At 43.1% G+C, this 24951-nt stretch overlaps 3 protein-coding genes across 5 annotated transcripts; 2 read left to right on the plus strand and 1 right to left on the minus strand.

Annotated features, from left to right (window-relative positions):
• Nucleotides 1-617: 617 nt before the first annotated feature.
• parlb (presenilin associated, rhomboid-like b) lies at nt 618-4985 on the minus strand. 2 transcript variants are annotated; one of them, XM_028465327.1, is made up of 10 exons: nt 4782-4985; nt 3682-3889; nt 3465-3605; nt 2149-2197; nt 1991-2086; nt 1763-1912; nt 1623-1693; nt 1435-1536; nt 1079-1176; nt 618-959 (listed from the first exon to the last, which is right to left on the minus strand). In XM_028465327.1, exons 1-10 carry the CDS (start codon nt 4829-4831, stop codon nt 863-865), a joined length of 1062 nt encoding a protein of 353 aa, XP_028321128.1. In that variant the 5' UTR covers nt 4832-4985; the 3' UTR covers nt 618-862. The 2 variants fall into 2 exon arrangements, with proteins under 2 accessions (XP_028321128.1, XP_028321127.1); XM_028465326.1 differs by having other exon boundaries at nt 3682-3892.
• LOC114474799 (protein MB21D2) lies at nt 4738-10398 on the plus strand. Its single transcript, XM_028465325.1, has 4 exons — nt 4738-5295; nt 6019-6473; nt 8261-8392; nt 8863-10398. Exons 1-4 carry the CDS (start codon nt 4989-4991, stop codon nt 9526-9528), a joined length of 1560 nt encoding a protein of 519 aa, XP_028321126.1. The 5' UTR covers nt 4738-4988; the 3' UTR covers nt 9529-10398.
• A 1203-nt stretch (nt 10399-11601) lies between these two features.
• On the plus strand, nt 11602-24761 carry ece2b (endothelin converting enzyme 2b). 2 transcript variants are annotated; one of them, XM_028464245.1, is made up of 19 exons: nt 11602-11826; nt 12774-12860; nt 13047-13182; nt 13255-13470; nt 13641-13765; nt 14507-14653; nt 14876-14941; nt 15015-15203; nt 17364-17506; nt 20159-20273; nt 20351-20461; nt 20522-20620; nt 20684-20761; nt 20831-20934; nt 21004-21114; nt 21874-21941; nt 22116-22306; nt 23494-23589; nt 23664-23840. In XM_028464245.1, the coding sequence occupies exons 1-19, from the start codon at nt 11794-11796 to the stop codon at nt 23838-23840; spliced, it is 2292 nt and encodes a 763-aa protein (XP_028320046.1). In that variant the 5' UTR covers nt 11602-11793. The 2 variants fall into 2 exon arrangements, with proteins under 2 accessions (XP_028320046.1, XP_028320045.1); XM_028464244.1 differs by having other exon boundaries at nt 11794-11826; nt 20351-20620; nt 23664-24761.
• Nucleotides 24762-24951: the final 190 nt, after the last annotated feature.

Genomic DNA, 24951 nt, shown 5'->3' on the forward strand with positions numbered 1-24951 from the left:
CTCGCGACACACACACACACACACACACATACACAATTGTCTGAGTTGGTGTTCATTAGACGGTCTGAGTTTACCTCCGTTCTGAGATTATAACCCTAACCTTAACATAATCCAATAAACAAAACACGTGTCCATTCACTATGAAAACAAAAATAAACAAAAACAAATTTGCATTTTTTTTAGCAAAAATTCATTTTCCAGTTGTGCGCATATACAATCTCAGTACAATGAGCACTCAGTACATGACACTGGCCCTTTAAGGGTTACTGTATCATCAACTGTTAACCAGCAGGGCTGTTACCAAGGTGCATGATGGGAAATGTAGTCAAAAATGAACATGTCATTTAAACCAGTTCTCTTTTTTTTTTTTTTTTTTTTTTTTTCTTTTTTTTTTCTATTAGCACCGGCAAACCAGTTCTCTTAAAGTCTAGACTAGTATCGTCTATGGACTACTTTGCAAAGACAGAATACAAATTAAAACCAGGACAAGGTGTAGATGTTTAGCTGTTGTAGTTAGCCTTGCCTAACCTATCCTAGCCTAGCATTCTGTAAACGCTGGAGATTTATTTGAGACACGGAAACAGAGAGAGGTAAAATAATCCAGTCGTGATGACACAAAGGAATAAATATCTTCTATTTCAAAATGTCATCAAATGAAACAGTTCAGGTGCTCCTGATGTGAGGAAAGCACCGATAGGTCAAAGGTCAGGATGTTTATCAAAGGTCAAACAGGCTAAAGTGAACATTTGAATGAATGGAGATATTGATATTGATTGGTCCCCAGGAAGGACAAACTCAAAGTCATGTGACATCCTGACATTTAATCAAACACAGAGAGCAGTCATTGTCTCCTCCTCCACCTTCATCCTCCTCTTCCTCGCGTCCGCAGCTCGTGCCACAGTTTGACCAACGACTCCCTTTTTCTCCAGATCAGCTCGTGGCCAGTCAGCATGTACCACCTGAGGACAGCCAATCAGAACCCTTGTATCAACCTCTGTAATCAAACTATTCATCAATACACTCTTAATTACGTGTGTGTGTGTGTGTGTGTGTGTGTGTGTGTGTGTGTGTGTCTTACACTCCAAATGCGGCTCCTCCTAAATGAGCCGCATGGTCAAATATCTTCCAACCCAAAACCAGACCAGCTGTATCAATGGCAACGATGGCTTTGAGTGCCTGGAGACGCAAGGAGGAAACAGTGAGGAAGAGGAGGAAACAAAAATGAAGAGGAGGAAAACAAAATGAGGAAATATAGTGAGGAAGAGGAGGACAAACAAAAACGAGGAAACAGAAAAGAACAGGAGGAAACATAGTGAGGAAGAGGAGGAAACAATAAGGAAAAGGAGGAAACAAAGAAGAAGAAACAGTGAGCAAGATGAGGAAAAAAAGAGAGAGGAAGCAAAGGAAACAGTGAGGAAGAGGAGGAAATCTTACGTGGGTGGCGGTGAAGGTGAACATTGGGAGGAAGACGATGGCGAGCTTTGCTTCAGGCATTTTGGTACAAACCGCTGCAAGAACCGTCATGATGGCTCCAGACTGAGAGGTCAGAGGTCACATGGTCAGAGGTCACATGGTCAGAGGTCACATGATCAGAGGTCACATGGTCAGAGTGGAGGACTTACTGCTCCCAGCGATGGTCCAAACCTTCCTGTGAGAGTTTTACAGACGTAACTGAAGAAGGAGGAGATGACACCTGAGGAGAGGTTAGAGGTCAGAGGTCAGAGACACGCACGCACGCACGCGCACACGCACACACACACACCTGCTGACAGGTAGACAGCCATGAACTGCTCCCTCCCCAGGATGCTGACGGCGCTGCTGGAGAAACTCCACAGAACGTACATGTTGGTGGCCAAGTGGAAGAAGGAGAAGTGACTGAAGGTGGAGAGGATCATAGGGGCACACAGCACCTCTACGCACGCACACACACACACAATGAACGCAGTGCTCCAACGTCATGTCAGCTAATCAGGTGAGAAGGCATGCTCACTGGAGGCGGGGTTTGCGGTGAAGTAGCGAATCATGACGCGTTGTAGTGACGGAATCCTCCAACAGCAAAACACCAGGAAGTTTATCACAACAATTCCTACCAATCAGAGAGAGCTTAGACACACAAACACACACACACAAACACGCACACACACATACCTGTGACCGTCTTCTGACCTTCACTCAGGCTGTTCCACCATTGGTTAACCTCAAACACAAATAAAGTTACTCTTTGTTTACATGATTGTTTACATTTTAGTTTACATGGGGGGTATTTCATCAAACGCAGCTCAGGGTTAAGTCCAGAGGTTTATTCCATAAAGGAGGGTTAACAAACTCTGAGTCTATCCATAAACTCTGGGTCAACATACCCCGCGATGGGAAACTCTGGGTATCTGATTCCATTAAAGCTGGTATGAAGTGGGTCAATCAACCCTGAGTATGTAAACCTGACGTGCACGCGCGCCACAAAAAGCCATCATCAATGGATCAGAGATTTATTCGAGCTGCCATGGTAACCACCCAGAAGAGAGTGATTTATTCACCGTAATGGGTGAAATAAGCCGGTGTTTGATAAATATGATCCTGTTCTAAAGGTGTGTTCAGTCTTCAGTGACTATAGTGGCTTAAATCAACCATAATTAGTCACATTTTTTGGTCGCTTCATCACTTTATTGCTTCAGTGACGTGACAAGCGGTGAATAATATGAATAAAATGTGTCTGAGGAGACGTGTCAGCAGCATAGGATGTCTGCATAGAGAGTCCTCCTGTTACACTGGATATTAAGACAGTAAATGCCGCTTGATATCGCATCATTTATATTGATTTTTAATGTAATATTGTCGCCAAAGTCATCTCAACGTCCTAAAAAATGTCATAAAAAAACACTGAAGCGGGATACGAACCCGCGACCCTTCACTTCCAAGAGCAGCGTCATAATTCACTGCTCCATCATACCTTCATAGAGCCGTGATCTACAGATTTAACTGTATAACAATATAAAACAACAATCTAGCCTTAAAAGTGGATTAATTTAAATGATCATCTCCTCCTTTATATTATCCACAGGTTTGTATTCAGTGAACTTTACTACAGACGTCAGTAGATGTTTTAATGTAGATCAACCTCTCAGTGTGTTTCACTTAATGATCTACATCTACAATGTTATAAAGAAAACTACCGTTATCACAAAAAAAAAAAAAAAACTAAAGCAACACATTAGTAATGATGTGAACACGTCTGTGGTGTGTGATGTTACTAATGTGTTTCAGAGAAGAGTGTTAAGGTTCATTAAAGTGTTCAGAAATGGTGTTCAGGTGGGCGGAGCCACGTAGAAACCCAGGGTTTCTTTGATAAAACCTGCCAGCGACCAGGTTTAGTTCACGGACAATGAGTTTGAACATAACCCGCTTTATGGAATAAACCCCAAGTTGTATACATGTTTATTTACATGATTGTTAACATGCTTGTTTACCTCTTTACGGGCGTCGCCTCGTTTCTGAGGTCTCAGTTTCTCCATCCAATCAGCTTTGGCCTCGTCAAAAAAGCTCCTGACACGTGATTGGAGGGTTTCATACTGCCAAATGGAGGCGGCAGCGAATGAGCTTCCTGTAAACTAACAGGAAGTCAACACCTGTGTGAAGTCACCGATACACATGTGAGGTCATCAGTGATGTCATCAGGCTTCTTACCCCTACAGTGAAGAGGAACGGTCTGACCAATCTGCCAAAGGCACGAGGCGAGGTGGGCGGAGCCTGCAGGTCCAGGCGGGGAAAGGGGTTTTGACGTGATTGGATAGCAGGCTCTGTGTGGGTGGGGCTTATTTCCTCTGGCGTTTTTTTCAGCTCTGGCTTGCGTGTGATTTTTTTGAAGCCGCGCTGATGAAAGCTGTGAGGCCACCTGCTGGACACCAAAGGAACTTCACTATTCAATAACAAAAGTATACAACCTATGATAACATTATTTTTGTTGGGATGTTGAAAACTGGAAGTTAAGTTTCTGCGCAGGTCAGACAAGCACACACACATGCTTCTGTCATAAATTAGCAACAAACAACTTATCAATATTCTGAAGGTTTGTTTTCATTGAGCTGTCACCGACATGACCCGGAAGTGACGTCAGGCCAACCATCACCATGATAAAAACTTCACCAAAGGTCCACAAAATTAGTAACATTCAATTTATTTGTAAATGTATCATGATGTTTTTTGAACATAAGAAAAACGAAGTTGATTTCATTGTAAATCTGTTCATTTTATGTAGTAAATTCTACATTCACTAATGTAAATTCAACTCTTCTTCCCTCTTTGTAAGCTTTCTGTGTGAATTTAAAGAATATATCACAACTTTATCCATTTTTCATATTAAAAAAAAGTATCAAATCCGTTACAACATAAGTGGAATGATGACTGATTTACCCCCATTAATTTTTTATTTCAATTCTGTATGTATGGTTCTTGTTTGACCCCTTTCTGTATCTTAGTAGAGTGCACAAATCTGACATGTTGTAAATAATAATAATAAACTTCACCAAAGGTCAGTAATTTACTGACAGTGCGCTCGTCGTTTGTTATAGATATATACAAAACAGATTTGTTCCTAAATGTACAAATATGATCCAAATGCCTATTAAAATGCAGCTGTTTAACTAAACAAAAGTGAAAAACGTCTCCACATTTTTCAAGGCTTCTTCCGACAGTCTGTGAAGCGGCTATTAACTATTCCTTTCTAACACCGTCATTCTTGTGACGCAAACACGCACACAAACTAACTAACTAACTAACACACAAACCTTCCTCCTTCTCTCAGTCTGAACAGAAAACAGCAGCTTCTCCACGCCATCTTTGTTTTTATTTAACCGTGACCCGGAAGTTCTTCACTACCGGCGTCATAACCTTTGCATCGGCTTTGCTCCACTCGGCTATTCTCGGCTCCACTCGGCTATTCTCGGTTCCTTTCGGCTACGCTCGGCTAGCAGCTAGCGGTAAACGGAGGAAAGATGGCGGCCCCTGCGCTCTCCGGTCGGGCGGGTTCGATGGGCAACCTCGGTAACGGCCACAGTAACGGTGTCGGTAATAATCAGAGTAACGGTGTCGGTAGTAATCATGGGAACAGCCTCGGTAACAGCCCCACTGCGGCCGCCGGGAGGCAGAGCGTCGGGCCGGAGCTGGACTTTAGGTCCGCGGCTCGGATGGAGGATTTAAACAAACTGATCCAAGAATTTAACAAACACGAGCAGAGAGAGTACGATGATCAGAGAGCTCTGGAAATACACACTGCTAAAGACTTCATCTTCTCCATGCTGGGTAACTAACACACACACACACATTTCTCCCTCACCTCCTCTTTCACTTCTGATGTGATATTAATATTGATCAGATCTGATGTCCGCATGAACCAAACAGACAATCAATTATTTTGAGTTGTGGAATGTTGGAACAGAGTTGATCAGGTTATACTACTCAAACAGAGATCAATAATCAGCAACAGTAGGGACGAGAAACACTGAGCCGTTTATTGGAAGTTCCCGGATCAATATCTGATATTTGATCAATATTTGGACCCCACTTACAAAAAAAAGAAAAAACTCAAAAAATATTAAAAAAAAAAAAGGATTTAATCAATTATGTAATTTTGTATGCAGACGATCAGTATTTATCAGATAAACACACAGATCATTACATCAAAGATCATTTGATTTAAAAGAAAAAAAAAAAAAGATGTTCAAGGTTTTAATTGTTGTTTAAGTTTGGTGCAGTGCATTGTGGGACATGTAGTCCTGAACGGAAGTGTTTTTATTGTCATCTTACTGTGACTCCTCCATCTTCTCTGTGATCCCTCCCTCTCCCATGTGGCTCCTCCCTCTTCTCTGTGACTCCTCCCTCTCCCATGTAACTCCTCCCTCTTCTCTGTGATCCCTCCCTCTCCCATGTGGCTCCTCCCTCTTCTCTGTGACTCCTCCCTCTCCCATGTAACTCCTCCCTATTCTATGTGACTCCTCCCTCTCCCCTCTGGCTCCACTCCCTCAGGGATGGTGCAGAAGCTGGACCAGAAGCTACCCGTGGCTAACGAGTACCTGCTGCTGTCGGGCGGCGTGCGTGAGGGCGTGGTGGACATGGACCTGGACGAACTGAGCGTGTTCACGCGTGGCACAGACTACGACATGGATTTCACTCTGCTGGTGCCGGCGCTGAAGCTGCACGACCGGAACCAGCCAGTGACGCTGGACATGCGCCACTCGGCCCTGGGCCACTCGTGGCTCAGCCTGCGTCTGTTTGACGAGGGAACCATCAGCCGCTGGAAGGACTGCTGCTCCGTGGTGGAGCACGTTAGCGGCACCGCTAACTACTTCTTCTCCCCCACGCTGGTGTCGGACTGGTTCTACCGATCCATCTCCCTGGTGCTGATGGAGGTGCAGAAGAAACCTCAGAGAGGAACGCCTCGGGTGGAGAAGGTGGAGCACAGTGGAACGGTGATCTCTGTGGTGAGTGAGACGCACCACCGTAGCCAGTAGGGGGCACTATTATTTACTTTTGTTCCGTGTGTGTTTGGTTGTCAATCATTAACTCAGTAGAAAAGGAATTAAATAATAAATAATATTTTTATTACTAAACCATTATCCATTTTCAGACCCGCTTGTTCCTGTTTTTCAGGGTCGCAGATTATTATTACTAACCCTAACTTTATTATTATTGTTATGACTAACCCTCAGACACTTGTAGTGACATCAGGGCTTTAAATAAAGGAATAAAAAAATAATACATTTAGGGCCTGTACTACGAAGCTAGATAAATTAGTGAGATTACTTACTTTGTCTGACCCTGCATTCATAGATCAGCCTACATCATAATGTGTGGAATATATCTATATTTTATATTATCTTACTGGACTGAGGCTCTCAGCATCACCCCAGAAAACATGAATTAATTAGTTCTCACAATGATCCTCCTTTTATTAAACAGCTCGTTTTCTAAGGGATCTGATTGGTCAGGAGGCGGGGCTTTAGTACTCTCTCAGATCCTAGCCAGAACAAAACCTGGTCCCGACCAGGTTAGTCGTTCAGCCTAAGTTACCATGGTGATTTAGCGTCGTAGTTCAGGACACACTAATTAAATCCCAGAAGTTAGCATGATAAGAGGAAATCCAGCTTCGTAGTACAGGCCTAATAAAAATGATGTGGAGAAGCTGAATAAATTCAGTAATGTAAACAATGAGCTAAATGGCTAAAGACAGAAAATACTTCACATGTGTTTTTAAATAAACTAGTGCAGTGCCTATAGGAAGTATGTCCTGCTATAGAGAAGTGGGAGGTAAAGTAGCTTTCTTATGTCTGGTTTACATGGGAGCTTTAATTCTTCTTTAATTCAGAATACAATTGAAATCCTCTTTAAACTGACCTTGTAAACACTTAATTCCTAATGCAAATGCATTTCTGAATTAAACACACAAACACACAGTTCACCCAAAGCGAGCAAAAACTCCAGCAGAATGTTGGCGTTGTCCCGGCCGTGAAGCCCCGTTCCTCAAGCCCCCCTGTCTCAGCTCTGCTACCCCGACACAGAGCCTCTAACCAGGCCCGCTGCGCGTATGCACCCATGCTGGCAAGACACACACACCCCAGCCCGCCGCGGTGGCTCCACTCAGGACAGGTTGCCCTCGGCTGGACACCGTCTGCCCTCTGCCCACAGGCAGTCACTAACCCGGCCAACTGTGCCGCGTGATCAATGCTAGCAAAGGCTCAATCCACAGTGATGATGTCGTCTGGCCCGCTGATGGGGTCTGATCCCGGATCCTCTTGTGTTGTCTACAGCGATGGTGTCAGAATTTTGTAGATGTTCCACAGTGATGATGTCATCAGTTCTAAAATTTCATAAAATAGTCCTGGTGGATAATTTTAATAAATAATTATTAATGGTATCATTGCAGTCCAAACAAATCCGATGTTCCAAACCCTTGAACCAAGCAGCAGCCATGTTGAAAGTCTCAGCTCTGTCTGTCCCTGAACCGCAGAAATATTTGAGCCACAGACACACAGACAGATTCCTTGCTTTTATAGATAGATGACCACATTTGTTGTTTATTGGTAACACATGACACACATTTTGTGTTGTGTACATTTCTATTACACACAGTTTTGAACTAAAGTCAGTTTAAGTCTCGCTTTCTTCACTGTTTATTATGATGTGTTGTTTGTTTATTGTTGATACTGTCGCTGTTGTTTATTGTTGTGGTTGTTGTTGCTTATTGTCTGTTGTTTATTGTTGTTTACAGGTGCTGGGCGTGGGCAGCAGTCGGATGCTGTACGATGTTGTTCCCGTGGTGTCGTTTAAAGGATGGCCAGCTGTAGCTCAGAGCTGGTTAATGGAAAACCACTTCTGGGATGGAAAGATCACAGAGGAGGAGGTTTGTTTGTTTGTTACATCGTCATGTATAAACATGTTGATGTGTTTCAGCTCCTCACTATTCTATCTCCGATTCTAAAAGAACTTCATTGGACTTCATCCAGTGTCTTAGATACATTTTAAAATTCTGGTTCTAGCCTTCAGAGTCTTGCAGGGTCAGGCTCCTTCTTACAATAGTGATCTGATCCAGCCTTAGACCCCTGCTCGGGCTCTGAGGTCTGTGGACCAGTATCTGCTGATGGTTCCTCACACCCGTTTTCGAACCAGAGGAGACAGATCTTTCCAGGCTCTTCCTCCCAGGCTTTGGAACAATCTTCCTCGCTCTGCGTTCTATTGACTCTGTCGACACCTTCAAAAGCCAACTTAAGACTTTTTTTATTTGTTCAAGCTTTTAATTAGATACTTTTGGGCAAAAAGAAAGATGCTATGTAAATGTTACTTACTTACTCACGTATGCTCCGCCCCCTGCAGGTGATCAGCGGGTTCTACCTGGTTCCGGCATGTTCTCACGTGGGTCGCAGAGAAAACGAGTGGCGCCTGTCGTTCGCCCGCAGCGAGGTGCAGCTGAAGAAGTGCATCTCTCCCAGCCTGATGGCGGCGTACCAGGCGTGTAAGGCCATCGTCACCAAACTGCTGAGTCGGCCCAAAGCTGTGGGGCCCTACCACCTGCGCAGCGTGATGCTGTGGGCGTGTGACCGCCTGCCCGCCGCCTACCTGCAGCAGGACGAGCTGTCGGCTCCACTGCTGCTGGGCCTGATGGACGACCTGCAGCACTGCCTGCTCAATAAGACCTGCCCCAACTACTTCATCCCCCAGTGCAACATGCTGGAGCGCCTGGAGGACGACGCCGCGCTGCTGCATGCACGTCGACTCAGCTCCGTGCGCTCCGACCCCGCCGAGCACCTGCGCACCGCCATCGAGCACGCCAAGGCCGCCAACCGGCTGACGGTGGAGCTGCAGTGGAGCCCGCCCTCGCCACAGTCGGACAGCGGCGGTGGCGAGAACCAGCCCGACGACCGGCTCGCCAAGAAGCTGCAGCAGCTGGTGACGGAGAACCCCGGGAAGTCCATCTCCGTCTTCATCAACCCCGACGATGTCACGCGGCCGCACTTCAGGATCGATGACAAGTTCTTCTGAGACTCAAAGAAACACTGTTTTTTTTTTTTCTACCGCGGACCGTACCGTCCAATCACAGCCTGAAGCCCCGCCCATCACTGACATTAGCTGTAGTTTACATCCCACCACATGCAACGACCACTGAACGCATTGTTTTGTATATTCGATTGTCCTTGAACATCTCATTCCTTTTGTAAAGGCTGAGTCATGTGACCGGTGCTCGTGTGAGCGTGACGCGCTCTGACGGCGAATGTCGGCCTGTGTTTGTAAATATCCACTGATTTTACACTGAATGTAGAAACTCACTGAGCGTGCACGGCGACGTGGCCCCACCCCCTGATGTCACGTGACTCAAACGCTACCTTCCTCTGTAGCTGTGCTCACCGTGCACGTACGTGCGTGCGCTCACTTCCTGCCTTCACCCTTTCATCTCAAGGGTTCGATTTCCTTCACCTCAACCAGCTCACTGTCAGGGCTTTTATTTTGAAGGGTTTCCTGAAACGTTGTGTTCTTTTTTTATTAACGTGTCATCTGTTCTCATTTATTTTATATTTAATAATTTGTTAAAGGTTGATTAGCTGGGCTCTGATTGGCTGATGGATCAGTCAGTAATATCAAAGGCCGGCCCCTCCCTGGGGGGATGATGTCACAACTCAGGATTTAAAGGCTTTACCAGGAAGTGATGCGTAGAGAGTGGTGCGTTCTGATTGGATGTCTGTGGTTATTGTTTTAAATGTAAACACTGTTTACAGAAACAGTTGGTGCTGAGCTGGTTGCGATGAAGGAGAGTCGCTCGGTTTAAAGTGCAATTACACACACACACACTCTCTCTCTCCTCCCTGTGAAGGTCTAACACTGTGTAGAGTCCCCATAAAGATTAAAAACAGAAAAGGCCTCTGTTTTTTTTTTATAAATACACTATACACTTTATATAATATATATATATATACACACTATATCTACTCTAAATGTAATTATACATAGTATATTATGTGTGTGATTTAGAGCTAAATGGTGCTCTAAATCACCTTTTAAAAAAGATATTTGCAAATATCTTTTATTGACACAACATAAACATGTGAAATAAAATTGTTTACTAGTCAGCTCTATTAGGACACTAGTAATTATTTACTAATGCACTCAAAATATCCCACTAGTACTACTAATAAAGCCCAATGATTCACTAGTAGTACTAGTAAACGTATTGTAACTGAAGTAGGAGGGATTAGAACCAAATCCAGGACTCTGATTGGTTGGAATATTTTCTAAAGCAAATGAAAAGCTTGAATTTACTTCCCCTATCCCCTTATTAGCATATGATGCTAACTAGTGAAACCTTTAGCTTCACTAGTAAAGTCTACTCGTGCACTAGTAGAGATTTATTTAATGCAGGGAAATAATTTGAGGAAAATTTAGTTCTTTGAACATTTTCAGATTTAAAATGACTGCAGTCATGTGATAAAAGTGAGTTTTATTGAATGTGTAATTAGAAGAGCTAGGAGATCTTTTGGTAACTTAAATAATAATTTTTTAACTTAATTTACTCTCTGGGCCTAATTTGATGGTCAGGGGCCAAACACAGAGCAGTTTAATCTGAAGTACTCCAAATATTTTTGCGGGAAAATGAGCAATTTCAACATTATTGCTAGTTTACACTTCTACGTAAACATCAAATACAAAAATATGTAAAAAAAACTGACCATAAGTTACTGACATCAGTCCCAAAAAGATCTATACTTTAAATTTTCTTCATTTTGTGACCAAGGGAAATAAGTCATATTTTGAAAAAAATTGAAGGATTTTGTAAGAATGAGTTTTTTAAAAACAGTTTAACATTAAAAATGACTGTAATCACGTGATAAAAGCACTAGAAAAACTGTGAGCACAATGATTCATGTTTTAACTTTCTCTGGCGGGCCGAATTGGATGCTCCAAAGGACCGGATTTGGCCCGCGGGCCTTGAGTTTGACACCATTGTGTTAGAGGAAAGTCCAATTCAGTGAGGACTGAACCAGACTGACATACTCAGTGCTGACCTCTGATTGGTAGAGGAGCTGGAGGAGGTGACGTCACGATGACGTCAGTGTCCGTGTGTTGGTTGGGGTGTGTTTGTTTGTGAGAGGAAGGAGGCCGGTGGATGTTGGGCGGGGTTACAAGACACACGCACACACACACACACATATACACAGAGAGACTCGGGCTGTAACCTCAGGCTGCAGAGACGGACCTGGACAGACCGGGATGGACCGTCCGTAGCTGTTTGTCTGTGTCTGTAGAGGCTCCAGGATGAGCGTAGCGCTGCAGGACCTCCGGAACACCGTGAGTGCGCGCGCACACACACACACAGGCGCGCGCGCACGTCCTATCTGGCCGTGATTTCTAGCTGCCAATCATAGAGATTGACTTGTGCACGCGCGCACGGGGCTCTGAGGGGGCGAATACGGGTGATTACGTCACAGGTTGATCACACACAAGTTTTTGTATTTCTCAGCATTATTTCGTATTTTCAGGTCTTTTATTTGTGTGTGTGTGTGTGTGTGTGTGTGTTCTGGTTCGGATCTGTGTGTGTGTGTGGAGGGGGGGTCACAGGATTGGCTCTTAGAGCAGCTCCTTTTCCCAAACACTCAGAGTTAAAAGAACAGGACGGGTTTACATGTTTTCCAGATAATGAAACGTTGAACCTAAAGGTTTTCACTGAGAACATCTGTGTGGTTTCCTCTCAGAGATCAGGGACCAGACCATCCCAGTGTTCCATGTCCTGGGGGCGGGGCCTGGACGCTTCTGTTCGGTCCTGATCCCTGACCAATGAGGGAAATCCGTGGGGGCGGGGGCTAAGCAGCAATGTTACTGTCACCTGTCACTGATCACTACCTGTCACTGGTACCACTAGTGGTACCGCTGCCTGTTGGTGTAAACAGTGTTGGTTCCGTTGTTGATGTGTGTGTTAAATGTTACCACGGCAACCAACTTCAGTTTAGTTTAGATTTCAATTCCAGTTCTAAATCTTTCTTTGAATGGCTGAGTTTGTTCAAACTAAACCGGTTTGTTGAGGAAGTGAAGCAGAGACTATGATTGGCTGCTTTGATGAGCTCATGGATCTCTGACAGGAAGTGATGCCCAAACCTTATGTCACCCAACAAATACGTGTGTGTGTGGACTAATGACTGTTTCCTGTCATTTCATCAGAGAAACACATTTATTTTATTCTAGAGCTCCTCCCAATGCGGCTCTGTGATTGGTTGGCTGATCTGTCTGTCTCTCTGCAGATGTCCAGTTATAAACGTGCTACGCTGGAGGAGGAGGAGCCTTCAGACGCCCCCACTGACACCACGTCATCTCCGGACAGAGTGGAGGTCAGTGAACGCGTCACAAGCTATGGGTGTGGTCTGTGTTGTTGTCCTGCCCTGCACCAATCAGCACCCTGTGTGTGCGCGCTGAGTGAACGGTGTGATAGGGAGCAGCTGCTGTTAGAGTCAGACTGGTTATCATGTTATCATGTGACTGACTGACTGTGTGCGTGTGTGTGTATGTGTGTCCAGGTGGGCTTTAGGAAACCAGTTCTCGACCTACTGGGTGGGCGGACCCAGCTAGAACTGATTCTACTGGTTCTGCTGGTTCTGTCTCTGCTCTCTCTGCTGGTTGTTCTCCTGCTGCTGGGATTGGCTGTCAGCTCAGGTAGCCCAGCCCCCGTCACACACCTCTAACCCCTGTGGTTTAGCCCAGTAAACATTTTGATATGTGTTGCAGATGGGGGGCGTGGCCTGTGCCTGTCAGAGGCGTGCGTGGCGGTGGCGGGCCGCATGGTGGACGCCATGGACCGCAGCGTGGACCCGTGCCACGACTTTTACAGGTTCTCCTGTGGAGGTTGGATGAGGAAGAACCCTCTGCCTGACGGTCGCTCCATCTGGTCTACCTTCAACAGCATCTGGGAGCAGAACCAGGCCCTGCTCAAACACTTGCTGGGTAGGGGTGGGGCCTAAAGGGGGCGGGACCCGAGTAGGACCTTTGTTTGTTTCTGATCCATGAAATAAAGCACAAATGTCTGCAGGCTTGTGTTGGCTTAATGTGAGGGGGGGGGGGACAGGACAATGATGGGGGCGGGGCTAATCAGTGATTGGCTGTGTGTGTTTCAGAGAACGGGACGTTTAACGGCAGCAGTGAAGCAGAGAAGAAGACTCAGTCCTACTACTTGTCTTGTCTCAACACGCAGAGGATAGAAGAGCTGGGAGCCACGCCCCTCGTAGACCTTATCGCCAAGGTAACGGCCCACGTTCATCCTCACAGTAACAGCATCCACCGCAGTCAGTGGATCTCAACCTTTTCAGGTCGCGACCCCTAAAATAAGTGTTCCAGAGACCAGGGACCCCCACTGTAGCTGAACAATATCCACTGGATATGACAAATGGTGAATGTGGTTGAATCGGCTAAAATTAGCATGAAATATGGTGAAAAGAGGTTAAAAGTGACAATAATGGGTCAACATATGTGACATTAGGTGGAAAAGTGGTGGAAAGGGTTTATAAGTGCTGAACATGTCAGAAATAGGAGCAATGTTGCAAAAATGTATTAAAAGGAACAAAAATATGGCAAGAAAAAATGATGAAAATAGGTTAAAATATGGTGAGTTTGGTGTAGTTGCAGAAAAAGGGTAAAAAACAAAACAAAAATGGGCTCAAATTGTTCAGATATTATTTTTAGTTTCTTGTGTTCCCAGTGTCTTACGACCCCAAATGGGGTCATTTAGATTTAAATAGCTTTTCTTGTCATTGTACATGATAAGCCATACAACGAAATTGTAGCAGCTTGGATTAGTGTTACGACACATAATAAAGAATTTAAAAATGAACAATAAAATCTTAATAAACTAAAAGGACATAAATATCAACTCACAGCGCAAAGATCCAATGTTGAGAACCCCTGGTCACGGTAACCGCTTTCTGTGGGTGTTTCTGTTGCTTGTTGCTGCGTTACCATGACAACGTGTGGTCAAATGGTGCAGATCGGGGGGTGGAACCTGAGTGGCTCGTGGGACAAAGAGAACTTCATGGAGGTTCTGAAGGTGGTCTCTGGTCCGTACCGAGCTCAGCCATTCTTCAGCGTAAGAGTCAGCACTGACCCCAAGAACTCCAACAGCAACGTCATCCAGGTACGCTACGCACTCACCAGACCAGGTACGCTACGCACTCACCAGACCAGGTATGCTACGCACTCACCAGACCAGGTACGCTACGCACTCACCAGACCAGGTCACAGTAGACCAAGACCAGTGCGGTCCAAAGCATCATAACGAGCTTTAATTCTCAGTCTCAGACCAGGATGTGATGGTCAGATGTTTCCAGTCCCTCTGAATGGTTGATGTCTCCCTCAGGTGGACCAATCAGGGATCTCGCTGCCTTCCAGGGACTATTACCTCAACAAGACGTCCAATGAGAAGGTGAGTGTGTGTTCTCCTGTCCCAGTGTGTGCTGGTCTGACTGGTTCTGACTGGTTTTGTTGCTGGTTTTGAGGTCCTGGTGGCGTACCTGGACTACATGGTGGAACTAGGGACGCTGCTGGGGGGTGAGCGGGGGGCCACGCGGCTCCTCATGCAGCAGATTCTGGACTTTGAAACGTCATTGGCCAACATCACGGTTCCTCAGGACCAGCTGAGAGACGAGGAGAAGATCTACCACAAGGTCACCATCGCTGAACTGCAGGTAACCACGCTCTTATTCTGAAACTCACACATCACTAACTACTTCCTCTCATCATCAAATATCCATAACAAGTCCCAACAAATGACACAAGCCTGACAAATACACAATAACACACAATAATAACGATGTATTCTTCTCAAGGTACATACAACCCATTTTTGTTATTTTTCAAACACAAAAGCATCACACGCACACACACACAATACACAAAAAACAATAACAGCAAAACAACAAAATGATATCAGACAAACAGGTAAACAAAGATAAAGTAAAACCAGTGGAAATGTGAAATTGTGTATTATTAATTGTACAGTGTGTGTGTCTCTAAAGCTACGCCCCCTTTCAGCATGATTACGTGTGTGCGGCAGCCTCTCTCTCTCTCTTGCTGTAGATGCTTCATGGTTACCGCGGTAATGGTTGCTATGGGCCGTTGCTATGCAACTTGATAAGCTGTTATAAAACCAGTGATGGAGGACAGTGTGTCCTGTTTGTTCCTACACACACACAGTGAAACATTCCATAATAAGCTGTCAAAGGTGAAAGTAATGGATTTCATGTACTGTAATTGTGCTGCACTTGCTTTAATGGATACTTGTACTTTTGAGTATTTTTCTAAATCAGTCATTTTACTTGTACTTAAGTACGTTTTAAAAGGATTAATGTAATTAGTTACATTTCTACACCCAACCTTTACTGAGTAAGTTATTTAAATCAAATGCACCACATCATAGCTGTCCAATCAGATTAAACATAATGCACCACATCATAGCTGTCCAATCAGATTAAACACAATGCAACACATCATAGCCAACCAATCAGATTATTTGTAATGCATCACATCAAAGCCGTCCAATCAGATTAAACCTAATGCATCACATCATAGCGTCCAATCAGATTAAACACAATGCATCACATCATAGCCGACCAATCAGATTATTTGTAATGCATCACATCAAAGCCGTCCAATCAAATTAAACGTAGTGCATCACATCATAGCTTCCAATCAGATTAAACCTAATGCATCACATCATAACCGACCAATCAGATTAAACATAATGCATCACATCATAGCCGACCAATCAGATTATTTGTAATGCATCACATCATAGCCGACCAATCAGATTAAAGGTAATGCATCACATCATAGCTGACCAATCAGATTAAACACAATGCATCACATCATAACCGACCAATCAGATTAAACACAATGCATCACATCATAACCGACCAATCAGATTAAACACAATGCATCACATCATAGCCGACCAATCAGATTATTTGTAATGCATCACATCATAGCCAACCAATCAGATTAAACACAATGCATCACATCATAACCGACCAATCAGATTAAACACAATGCATCACATCATAGCCGACCAATCAGATTAAACGTACTGTACGGCACCAAAACAGCATTGAATGGAGGTTATTTTCCATATGTTGTTAATCGTGTTATTTCTGATCAAAGCCACTTTCTATGGTTCAGGTTGTGTTTTCTACCTATTATTTATTACATGATGTCGTTAGATACCCACATGGAACATTAGGCATGGATAGACCAGCTCGTATGATTACAGCACAATGTTGGTACAAAAAGGCGATTAGTTACGTTTCTTAATTTACACAGAATGTTTAGTCAGACACGTAATGTTGCTTTACTCTAGGAAACCAGACTCTGTTAGAAAAAATGGGCGTTACCCGTCAACTGCTGCCTTTTCACATGTCGTGAGCTAAAACTTTTGATTTTAAAACGTATCTACTGTAACCATTTATTTATTTAAAAAAGGAATTGTACATTTTGACAAACCTTTTTATTTTATACAGATGCCTTTGTGGAAAATAAATTAAGTTCCAATTGTGATAAATTGTGTCTCTTCCTTTTTAAGTTTCTCCATGAGATGTTTACCATATACCAAGATTTATTACCAACAATAAACTACAGTAAATAGTATCTTTTATTTTGAGTACTATTCAATTGAGCTACTTTTTATTTGTATTTGAGTATTTTATGTATGACTTACTTGTACTTGAGTACAATTCTACACCTCTGTAAGGTGTAAACAATGATTGTGTATTAATGTGCTTTATAACTAGGTCTTGTTACTGTGCGCGCACGTGTGTGTGCGTGTGTGCTTGTCTGTGTGTGTGTGTGTGTAGCTCCTAGCTCCCTCCGTAGACTGGCTGGACTTCCTGTCGTCCTCTCTCTCTCCTCTGGAGCTCAACGACACTGAACCTGTCGTTGTGTTCGCTAAAGAATATTTACAACACGTGTCAGAACTCATCAACCGCACGGAGCGCAGGTTAGTGTGTGTGTAAAGGTGTGTTGTCTGGTTTAGCCACGCCCTCTGACCAACAATAGTGGAAAAGGTGGTGAAATGAGATAAAAACCACAGAATTTGGTTAAAAGTTGCAAATGAGAGTTGACCAAAACAGAGAGGAAAAGTAGTAAAAAGGGTTGACAATGTCAATAAAGACCCATAGAATATTTTGTACTATGACAATCTGAAATCGGACATGATTAAAGTCTCAAATTTCATCAGGAAAAATAATTTTGTTTCTAGCTTGTTTCGTTTTTCTGTAATCAGCAGTTGAATAGAAGCAAGTTTCACACAAATCGCCAGTTTGTGACAAAAAGCTGAGAAAAACGTCTTTTTCTGAAAAAACCTATTTGTGACTTTGAAGCTTTTTTTTTTTTGTGTGCTTTAGTGACACCTCAACATTGTTTCCTTATATATAACTACGAAAACAACACTGAGACCGGGCTTTTGATGGCAAAAATATTATTTTGCTATCTGGGTCAGAGTTGAATAGATTTCTTACTGTATTTTGGCGTTCCTCCAGGTCTCTCCCCCGTCAGTCTGCACACACACAACTTCCTTCTGTTCCTGGACATGCTGCTGAGTGTCAGCGCTCGCCCTGTTTTTTGATCGTTTTCTCTCACCATCGCCACATTCTCCAATACTCGACTGAGTTCCACACATGCTCTGGTCGAGTGTGTGTTTCTTAAACTAATTTCCTCTGCCTCTAAATACTGTCCATCTTTCATCCAAACTTGTGCTGCTATCTGGTTCACAGTTTGAATTGTTTTTGCTGACTCCTCCCGTCAATCACACATACGTAACTTCCTCTTCCTCCCGACACGCAGAGCTGACTGGTTATTTGATGGTTTTATCTCACGATTACAGCATTATCAATAATCCCCTCAGGTCCACACATGTACTGTGTTAGTATGTGGTGCTGTGAGCTGCTGGATTCTTCACAATATCACTTCATAGCGCCATAATCTCCCTCGTCCTGCTTCTCCTTAGCTAATGGTAGCACCAGTGGCTAATCTCACATCTAAAGAGGCGCTGCTGCCACCTTCAGGACACAGTTGGTCACTACATCACCCTACAGTTGAGATATTGACGAGGGTCCTCCGCCAGGATGTTTTCTAATAATCCTCGTGAAAAAATGTAATTGATGTAAAAGTACGTCAGTGGCACTGAGCGTAAGGATTTAAAATGACGTAAAAGTACGTCAATGGCACTGAATAAGTTAAAAGCTGGTTTGATGTTAACAAATTATCACTTATAATTGCAAAAACGAATTTTATGATTTTTGGAACCAAAAATTAGGTATTTGAAGAAATAAAACATGAAATAAATGGACATAAAATTGAGCGTGTCTTTGATACTAAGTTCTTGGAAGTCATAATTGACTATAAATTATCTTGGAGGCAACACATAAATTATATAAAGACAAATCTTAAAAACACTTGGTGTGTTATATAAAACAAAATATTTACTTAATTACAATTTCTTGCTTACAATTTATTATACTTTGATACTGCCATATATGACGTACTGTGTAGAACTTTGGGGAACAACTTTTAAAACCATAATCAATTATATTGTTTTATTGCAAAAAAAAAAAAAAGGCAGTACGATTGAACAAAGCAGGATATTATGACCACACACATCCATTATTTGTTAAATAAAAACGTGTGAAATTTAAAGATATTGTTTATAATAAAATAACACAGATAATGTTCAAAGCAAAAATAAACACTCTTCCAGAAGGCGTTCAAAAATACTTCCCACTGCAGACCACCAAATACAGGCTAAGAGGTCAATTTATGTTTATTTTACCTAAAGCAAGATTAGTCGTTAAAGATGTCTCTGTTCTAGGGGTTAAATTGTGGAATTCTGTTGATAAAGAAATAAAAAATGAGTGACATATTATTTAATTAAAACAAAAACAAAAAGTCACAATATATTTTAGAGAGTTATGTGAAGCAGTAGATTTATGTTTGTGTTTTTTGGCATTTGATAAATGCTGTATATAAAAGAAGGTACTGTACATGTGTATATATGTATTCATATATTTTGCATTATTTAAAAAAAGGCAACTCAACAATAATTGTTAAATGCTAGCATTTCTTTTGTATGTAACTTACTTTAACGTTATTTATGTTGGGCATATAAGTATTGTGCTTCTGCCTGTTTCATTCTTGTTATATATATTTTTAATAGTGATTTATGTTTGAATATTTTGTTAGACTGAAACAAACAAATAGTGAACAGTCTATGTTCATAGCTCAAAGCTGATCACATTACAGGGAGCTGAGACATATGCTAAGTAGTTTACTGAAGACCCAAACATGTTCCAGACCCAAACACACACTGACTTTTTTACTATTTAGAGGAGCTGACATGTCCACCAGATGTATAGCAGATCTTTTTCTATATTGTGAGAGAGTAGGTGGAGCTTATTACTATACCATATATACCTTTCCTATGTGCTGGAGTTCCTGAGATATTGGAAGATGAAAATGGAAGAAAAATAAGGACACACCCCCCCTCACTAAATTGTCCATATCTCAAAAAGTATTCATCAGATCAAACTAAACATTTACAGTATGAATATTGAGTAATCACAAAACAATGTGTGTGTGTGTGTGTGTGTTACAGTCTGCTGAATAACTACATGATGTGGACATTGGTTCAGAAAAGTGTGAATAGTTTGGATCAACGCTTTGAAAACGCTCAAGATAAACTACTGGAAAGTCTGTACGGAACCAAGAAGGTACTGACAGTCTGTGACTGGTTAAGGCTGTCTGTGATTGGTTGGTTAGTCTCTAACTAGTCCCTGTCTGTCTCCAGTCGTGCACACCGCGCTGGCAGACCTGCATCGGGAATACTGACGACACCCTGGGCTTTGCTCTAGGATCGTTGTTTGTTAAAGCTACGTTTGACAAACACAGCAAGGAGATCGTAAGTCCACTCCACATCCTGGTCCTGGATCCAGTCCTGATGTTGAATCTATCTTTTCAGGCTGAGGGAATGATCAATCAGATCCGATCAGCGTTTAAAGATTCTCTGGATCGACTGACCTGGATGGACGAGCAAACAAGAGAGAGAGCTAAAGAGAAGGTACACACACACACACACCCTCTCACACACACACACTCTCTCTCTGACTCTGTGTGTTTTCAGGCTGATGCAATCTACGATATGATTGGTTTCCCAGAATTCATCCTGGACTCCAAAGAACTGGATGATGTTTACGACGGAGTGAGTATGTTAGCATGTTAGCATTTTAGCATGTTAGCACTCTCTGTAATCCCTCCGTCTGTGTCGTAGTACGACGTGTCTGAAGACAGCTTCTTTCAAAACATGATGAATTTCTACAACTTCTCCTCGCGAGTCATGGCCGACCAGCTGAGGAAGACTCCCAACAAAGACCAGTAACACACACGCACACGCACACGCACACACACACACTCACAGACTGTAACTCCTGTTTCCTCCTGCAGGTGGAGTATGACTCCGCCCACAGTCAATGCCTACTACATGCCCACAAAGAACGGCATCGTGTTCCCTGCTGGGATCCTTCAGGCACCATTTTACGCCCACGACCACCCAAAGTCAGTCTGTCAGCACGTAGCCACCAGTCCCACATGTTTTGGTTAGCTTAGCACAAAACCACCAGTCACACATGTTTGGGTTAGCTTAGCATGTAGCCACCAGTTACACACGTTTGGGTTAGCTTAGCATGTAGCGACTAGTCCCACATGTTTGGTTAGCTTAGCACATAGCCACCAGTCCCACATGTTTGGTTAGCTTAGCACGTAGCAACCAGTCCCATAAATTTGGTTAGCTTAGCAAGTAGCCACCAGTCCCATATGTGTGGTTAACTTAGCACGTAGCAACCAGTCCCATACGTTTGGTTAGCTTAGCACGTCGCAACCAGTCACATATGTTTGGTTAGCCTAGCATGTAGCCACCAGTCCCACATGTTTGGTTAGCTTAGCACATAGCAACAAGTCCCATATGTTTGGTTAGCTTAACAAATAGCCACCAGTCCCATATGTTTGGTTAGCTTAGCACATAACAACCAGTCCCATATGTTTGGTTAGCTTAGCACATAGCGACTAGTCTCATATGTTTGGTTAGCTTAGCATGTAGCGACCAGTCCCATATGTTTGGTTCGCTTAGCACTTAGCCACCAGTCTCATATATTTGGTTAGCTTAGCATGTAGCCACCAGTCTCATATGTTTGGTTAGCTTAGCATGTAGCCACCAGTCTCATATGTTTGGTTAGCTTAGCAGTCTGACTGTATTTTATCACAGTAAATATTGTGTGTGAAGCTTATTTTGAAAATCAAAGCTAACTGCGTCCTCAGGGCTTTGAACTTTGGCGGTATCGGAGTGGTGATGGGTCACGAGCTGACGCACGCCTTTGATGATCAGGGTGAGTGTGCAGCCTTGTCCAGTGACAGGCTGCTTCACAGTCACATGACTGATGTTATATTGGTTCAATGAGAAATCCTGCTCCAGGACTGATTGATGACTCAAACTCAGCGTTAGCCTCCTGAGCAGATGTTAGAACACGTGTAACACTCAGACGTGTGCGTGTGTGTTCCAGGCCGTGAGTATGATAAGGACGGGAACCTTCGTCCCTGGTGGCAAAACTCGTCAGTGGAGGCGTTTCGTCAGCGCACAGAATGTATGGTCGACCAATATAACCGCTACACCGTGAACGGAGAACACGTGAACGGGAAACAGACGCTGGGAGAGAACATTGCAGACAATGGAGGACTGAAGGCAGCGTACAATGTGATTACACACACACACACATCACTGTAGAGGGTTATTGTGAATTTAGATGTTTATTTCAGCTCCACTTTCGACAAGATAGATTACAAAGTTTTTAGAAACCTTCTGTTAAATGAGCATAGGGCAGTATTTGAGAAAAATAAACATTCATTTGAAGTGTTTTAATGCTAATGGGTGATGAAGTGCTCTAAACCAAAGAGAACAAGTCCACACACATTTCCCTCTATAGCCTTGAAAATATTGTGTGATACATTTTGTACTGCTGTTCTGGGCGTGAATTTTCCACGCAAGTCAAATGACGGCTTGGAGAAGTGGTTCGCTACCGGAAATAAAGAAGAATGAGAAGAAGATGGCTTGGAGACTGAAAGAAGACAAGCACAGTGGACTAAACTACTGTTTGGTTTCACAGATGCAGTGAACAGACACATGAACGGAGAGTAAATAAACAACTGTGTCACAGTTGGAGTGCGGATTAGGCCTCATTTTCTTGTCCGAGTTTGACCCAACAGTGAAAACCTTCTTTTTTGTAAAGAAATTAGATATTTATGTTTGTTTTAGTGGTAAGCACCGGTTTTATTAACAGACAACTCTTAATGTCAACATCAGATCAGCAAGTAGAACAAGAGAAAATGAAACACAAACAGGGGCGCAGTGCACGCAAGAGACCCATCAGATCTATTTATATAATCCATGTATCAAAGATAAGGATAATCCACGTTATTGTGCAGAAAAAGGAATGTTTCAACAATGTATTCCTTTATAACGGTCCTCTGCTCCCTTTCCCTCCATCATGGATCACAGTTCTCACTGTTACAGTTAAAGCTGCATTCTTTGGGGCTATAGCTGCTGCAGCAGGAAATGAAGAACGCTGCTGGTAAACCACACTATGTGACCAAACCCGACCTGTCCCGACCCGTCAGGGCTGGGTCGGGTATCCGTCCTCTAGTCACAGTATCAGCTGTGTTCAGGTGATAAACAGTTGATGCCCCCGCGGCGGTTGGCTGATGGCTGCAGTTACACTAACCACCGTGGTGTCATTATGGAGTCTGATTTATACATTCTGCCTTATGCTCCTTTAAAGAAGCGTTATGTGGTATCTGTCAACCAGGACACAGACTGTGCCCTCTACAACATTAGCACACACACACACACACACAGGTGTGACAGACGTGTGGTTTCTCCCTCAGGCGTACCAGGCCTGGATAAAGAAGAATGGAGAGGAGAAGAGACTTCCTGCTGTGAATCTGACCAATGAGCAGCTCTTCTTTGTGGGATTCGCACAGGTGAGAACACACACACACACACACACACACACACACACACACACTCAGCTCTTTGTGTGTGTGTGTGTGTGTAGGTGTGGTGCTCAGTGAGGACCCCAGAAAGTGCTCATGAGGGCCTAATGAGTGACTCTCACTCTCCTCCCATGTACCGCGTCATCGGGACTCTCAGCAACTCTCCAGACTTCAGCCGAAGCTTCGGCTGCTCCGCAGGGACCAAGATGAACAGTGGGGGGCGCTGTGAGGTGTGGTAGACCTGAGAATGTGTGCGTTAATGAAGCCGAGCCACTCATTAGTGTCTTATTTAGCAGAAGGTCGTATGAGAGGAAGCTCACAGACACACAACGGACTGTGTGTGTGTGTGTGTGTGTGTGTGTGTGTGTGTGTGCGTGTGCGTGTGCGTGTGTGTGTGTGTGTGTGCGTGTGTGTGTGGTCCCTCTGATCACTGTAACGACCACTTTAACTGCGTTTATTTGAAACTTCATATTTTATGTCCACTGTAGTAACATTATCTCACCAGCAGGAGGCAGTGATTTTCACCTATGTTGGTCACTTTTCATTAATTTAACATTTAAACTCTGATGTAACGTGTGTCATTAAACACATGAAGAAACTCTGAACTTTAGTTTACCTTTATCTAAACTTGAAAATATGTTGTCACTTTAAAACCGTCAGACACAGGGCGGTTGTTGGTTCTAATCTGACTGTGGAATGATGATTCCGTCCCTTAACTCTAACTGCTCGTGTTGGACGTCACTTTAGACCAGGGATTCTCAACCTTGGGGTCGCCAAATGCCTTCCAGAAACTAAGACTATTCTCTAAACATTTTGAGCCCATTTTTCCTTTTTTTTTTACCTTTTTTCTGCAACTACACCAAACTTTCTATTTTTTTACCTTCATCTTCATCACTTTTTCTTGCCATATTTTTGCTCCTTTTAATACATTTTTGCTACATTACTCCCATTTCTGACACTTCTACCTCAAATTTCAATGCCTTTTCTGCACATTTTTCCACTTTCAATAAATTTTCAGCACTTCCAAACATATGTCGACCCATTATTGTCACATTTAACCTCTAACCCTAACCTTATTTTAGCTCATTTAACCACATTCACCATTTGTCATGTCCATTATTTGCCATTTAAACTAATTGTTATAATATTGACACTTTGAATCCTTTTTATCATTTTTTGTGTCTCTTTTTATCCACTCTAATTTGCAACTTTTAACCATTTTCTGTGGTTTTTAAAATCCCATTTCACCACCTTTTCCACCATTTTTGGTCACTTTGAACCCATTTTATTTGTGATTAAAACAAGAATTTCCATCTTTAAGATGACTATAATAATAATAATAAATGTTCC

This window comes from Gouania willdenowi, chromosome 13, assembly GCF_900634775.1.
Source record: "Gouania willdenowi chromosome 13, fGouWil2.1, whole genome shotgun sequence".
In the NCBI taxonomy this organism is placed as follows: Eukaryota; Metazoa; Chordata; class Actinopteri; order Blenniiformes; family Gobiesocidae; genus Gouania; species Gouania willdenowi.

Excerpts from the sequence above, each read along its gene's own strand:
- LOC114474799 (XM_028465325.1), top strand. The coding sequence starts at position 4,989 with ATGGCGGCCCCTGCGCTCTCCGGTCGGGCGGGTTCGATGGGCAACCTC. Across the intron at positions 5,296-6,018 it reads CTTCATCTTCTCCATGCTGG|GGATGGTGCAGAAGCTGGAC; the intron begins GTAACTAACACA and ends CCACTCCCTCAG. Across the intron at positions 6,474-8,260 it reads GTGGAACGGTGATCTCTGTG|GTGCTGGGCGTGGGCAGCAG; the intron begins GTGAGTGAGACG and ends TGTTGTTTACAG.
- parlb (XM_028465326.1), bottom strand. The coding sequence starts at position 4,831 with ATGGCGTGGAGAAGCTGCTGTTTTCTGTTCAGACTGAGAGAAGGAGGA. Across the intron at positions 2,198-3,464 it reads GAGGCGACGCCCGTAAAGAG|GTTAACCAATGGTGGAACAG; the intron begins GTAAACAAGCAT and ends TTTGTGTTTGAG. Across the intron at positions 1,913-1,990 it reads CACCGCAAACCCCGCCTCCA|AGGTGCTGTGTGCCCCTATG; the intron begins GTGAGCATGCCT and ends GTGCGTGCGTAG.
- ece2b (XM_028464244.1), top strand. The coding sequence starts at position 11,794 with ATGAGCGTAGCGCTGCAGGACCTCCGGAACACC. Across the intron at positions 12,861-13,046 it reads CATCTCCGGACAGAGTGGAG|GTGGGCTTTAGGAAACCAGT; the intron begins GTCAGTGAACGC and ends ATGTGTGTCCAG. Across the intron at positions 15,204-17,363 it reads TCACCATCGCTGAACTGCAG|CTCCTAGCTCCCTCCGTAGA; the intron begins GTAACCACGCTC and ends GTGTGTGTGTAG.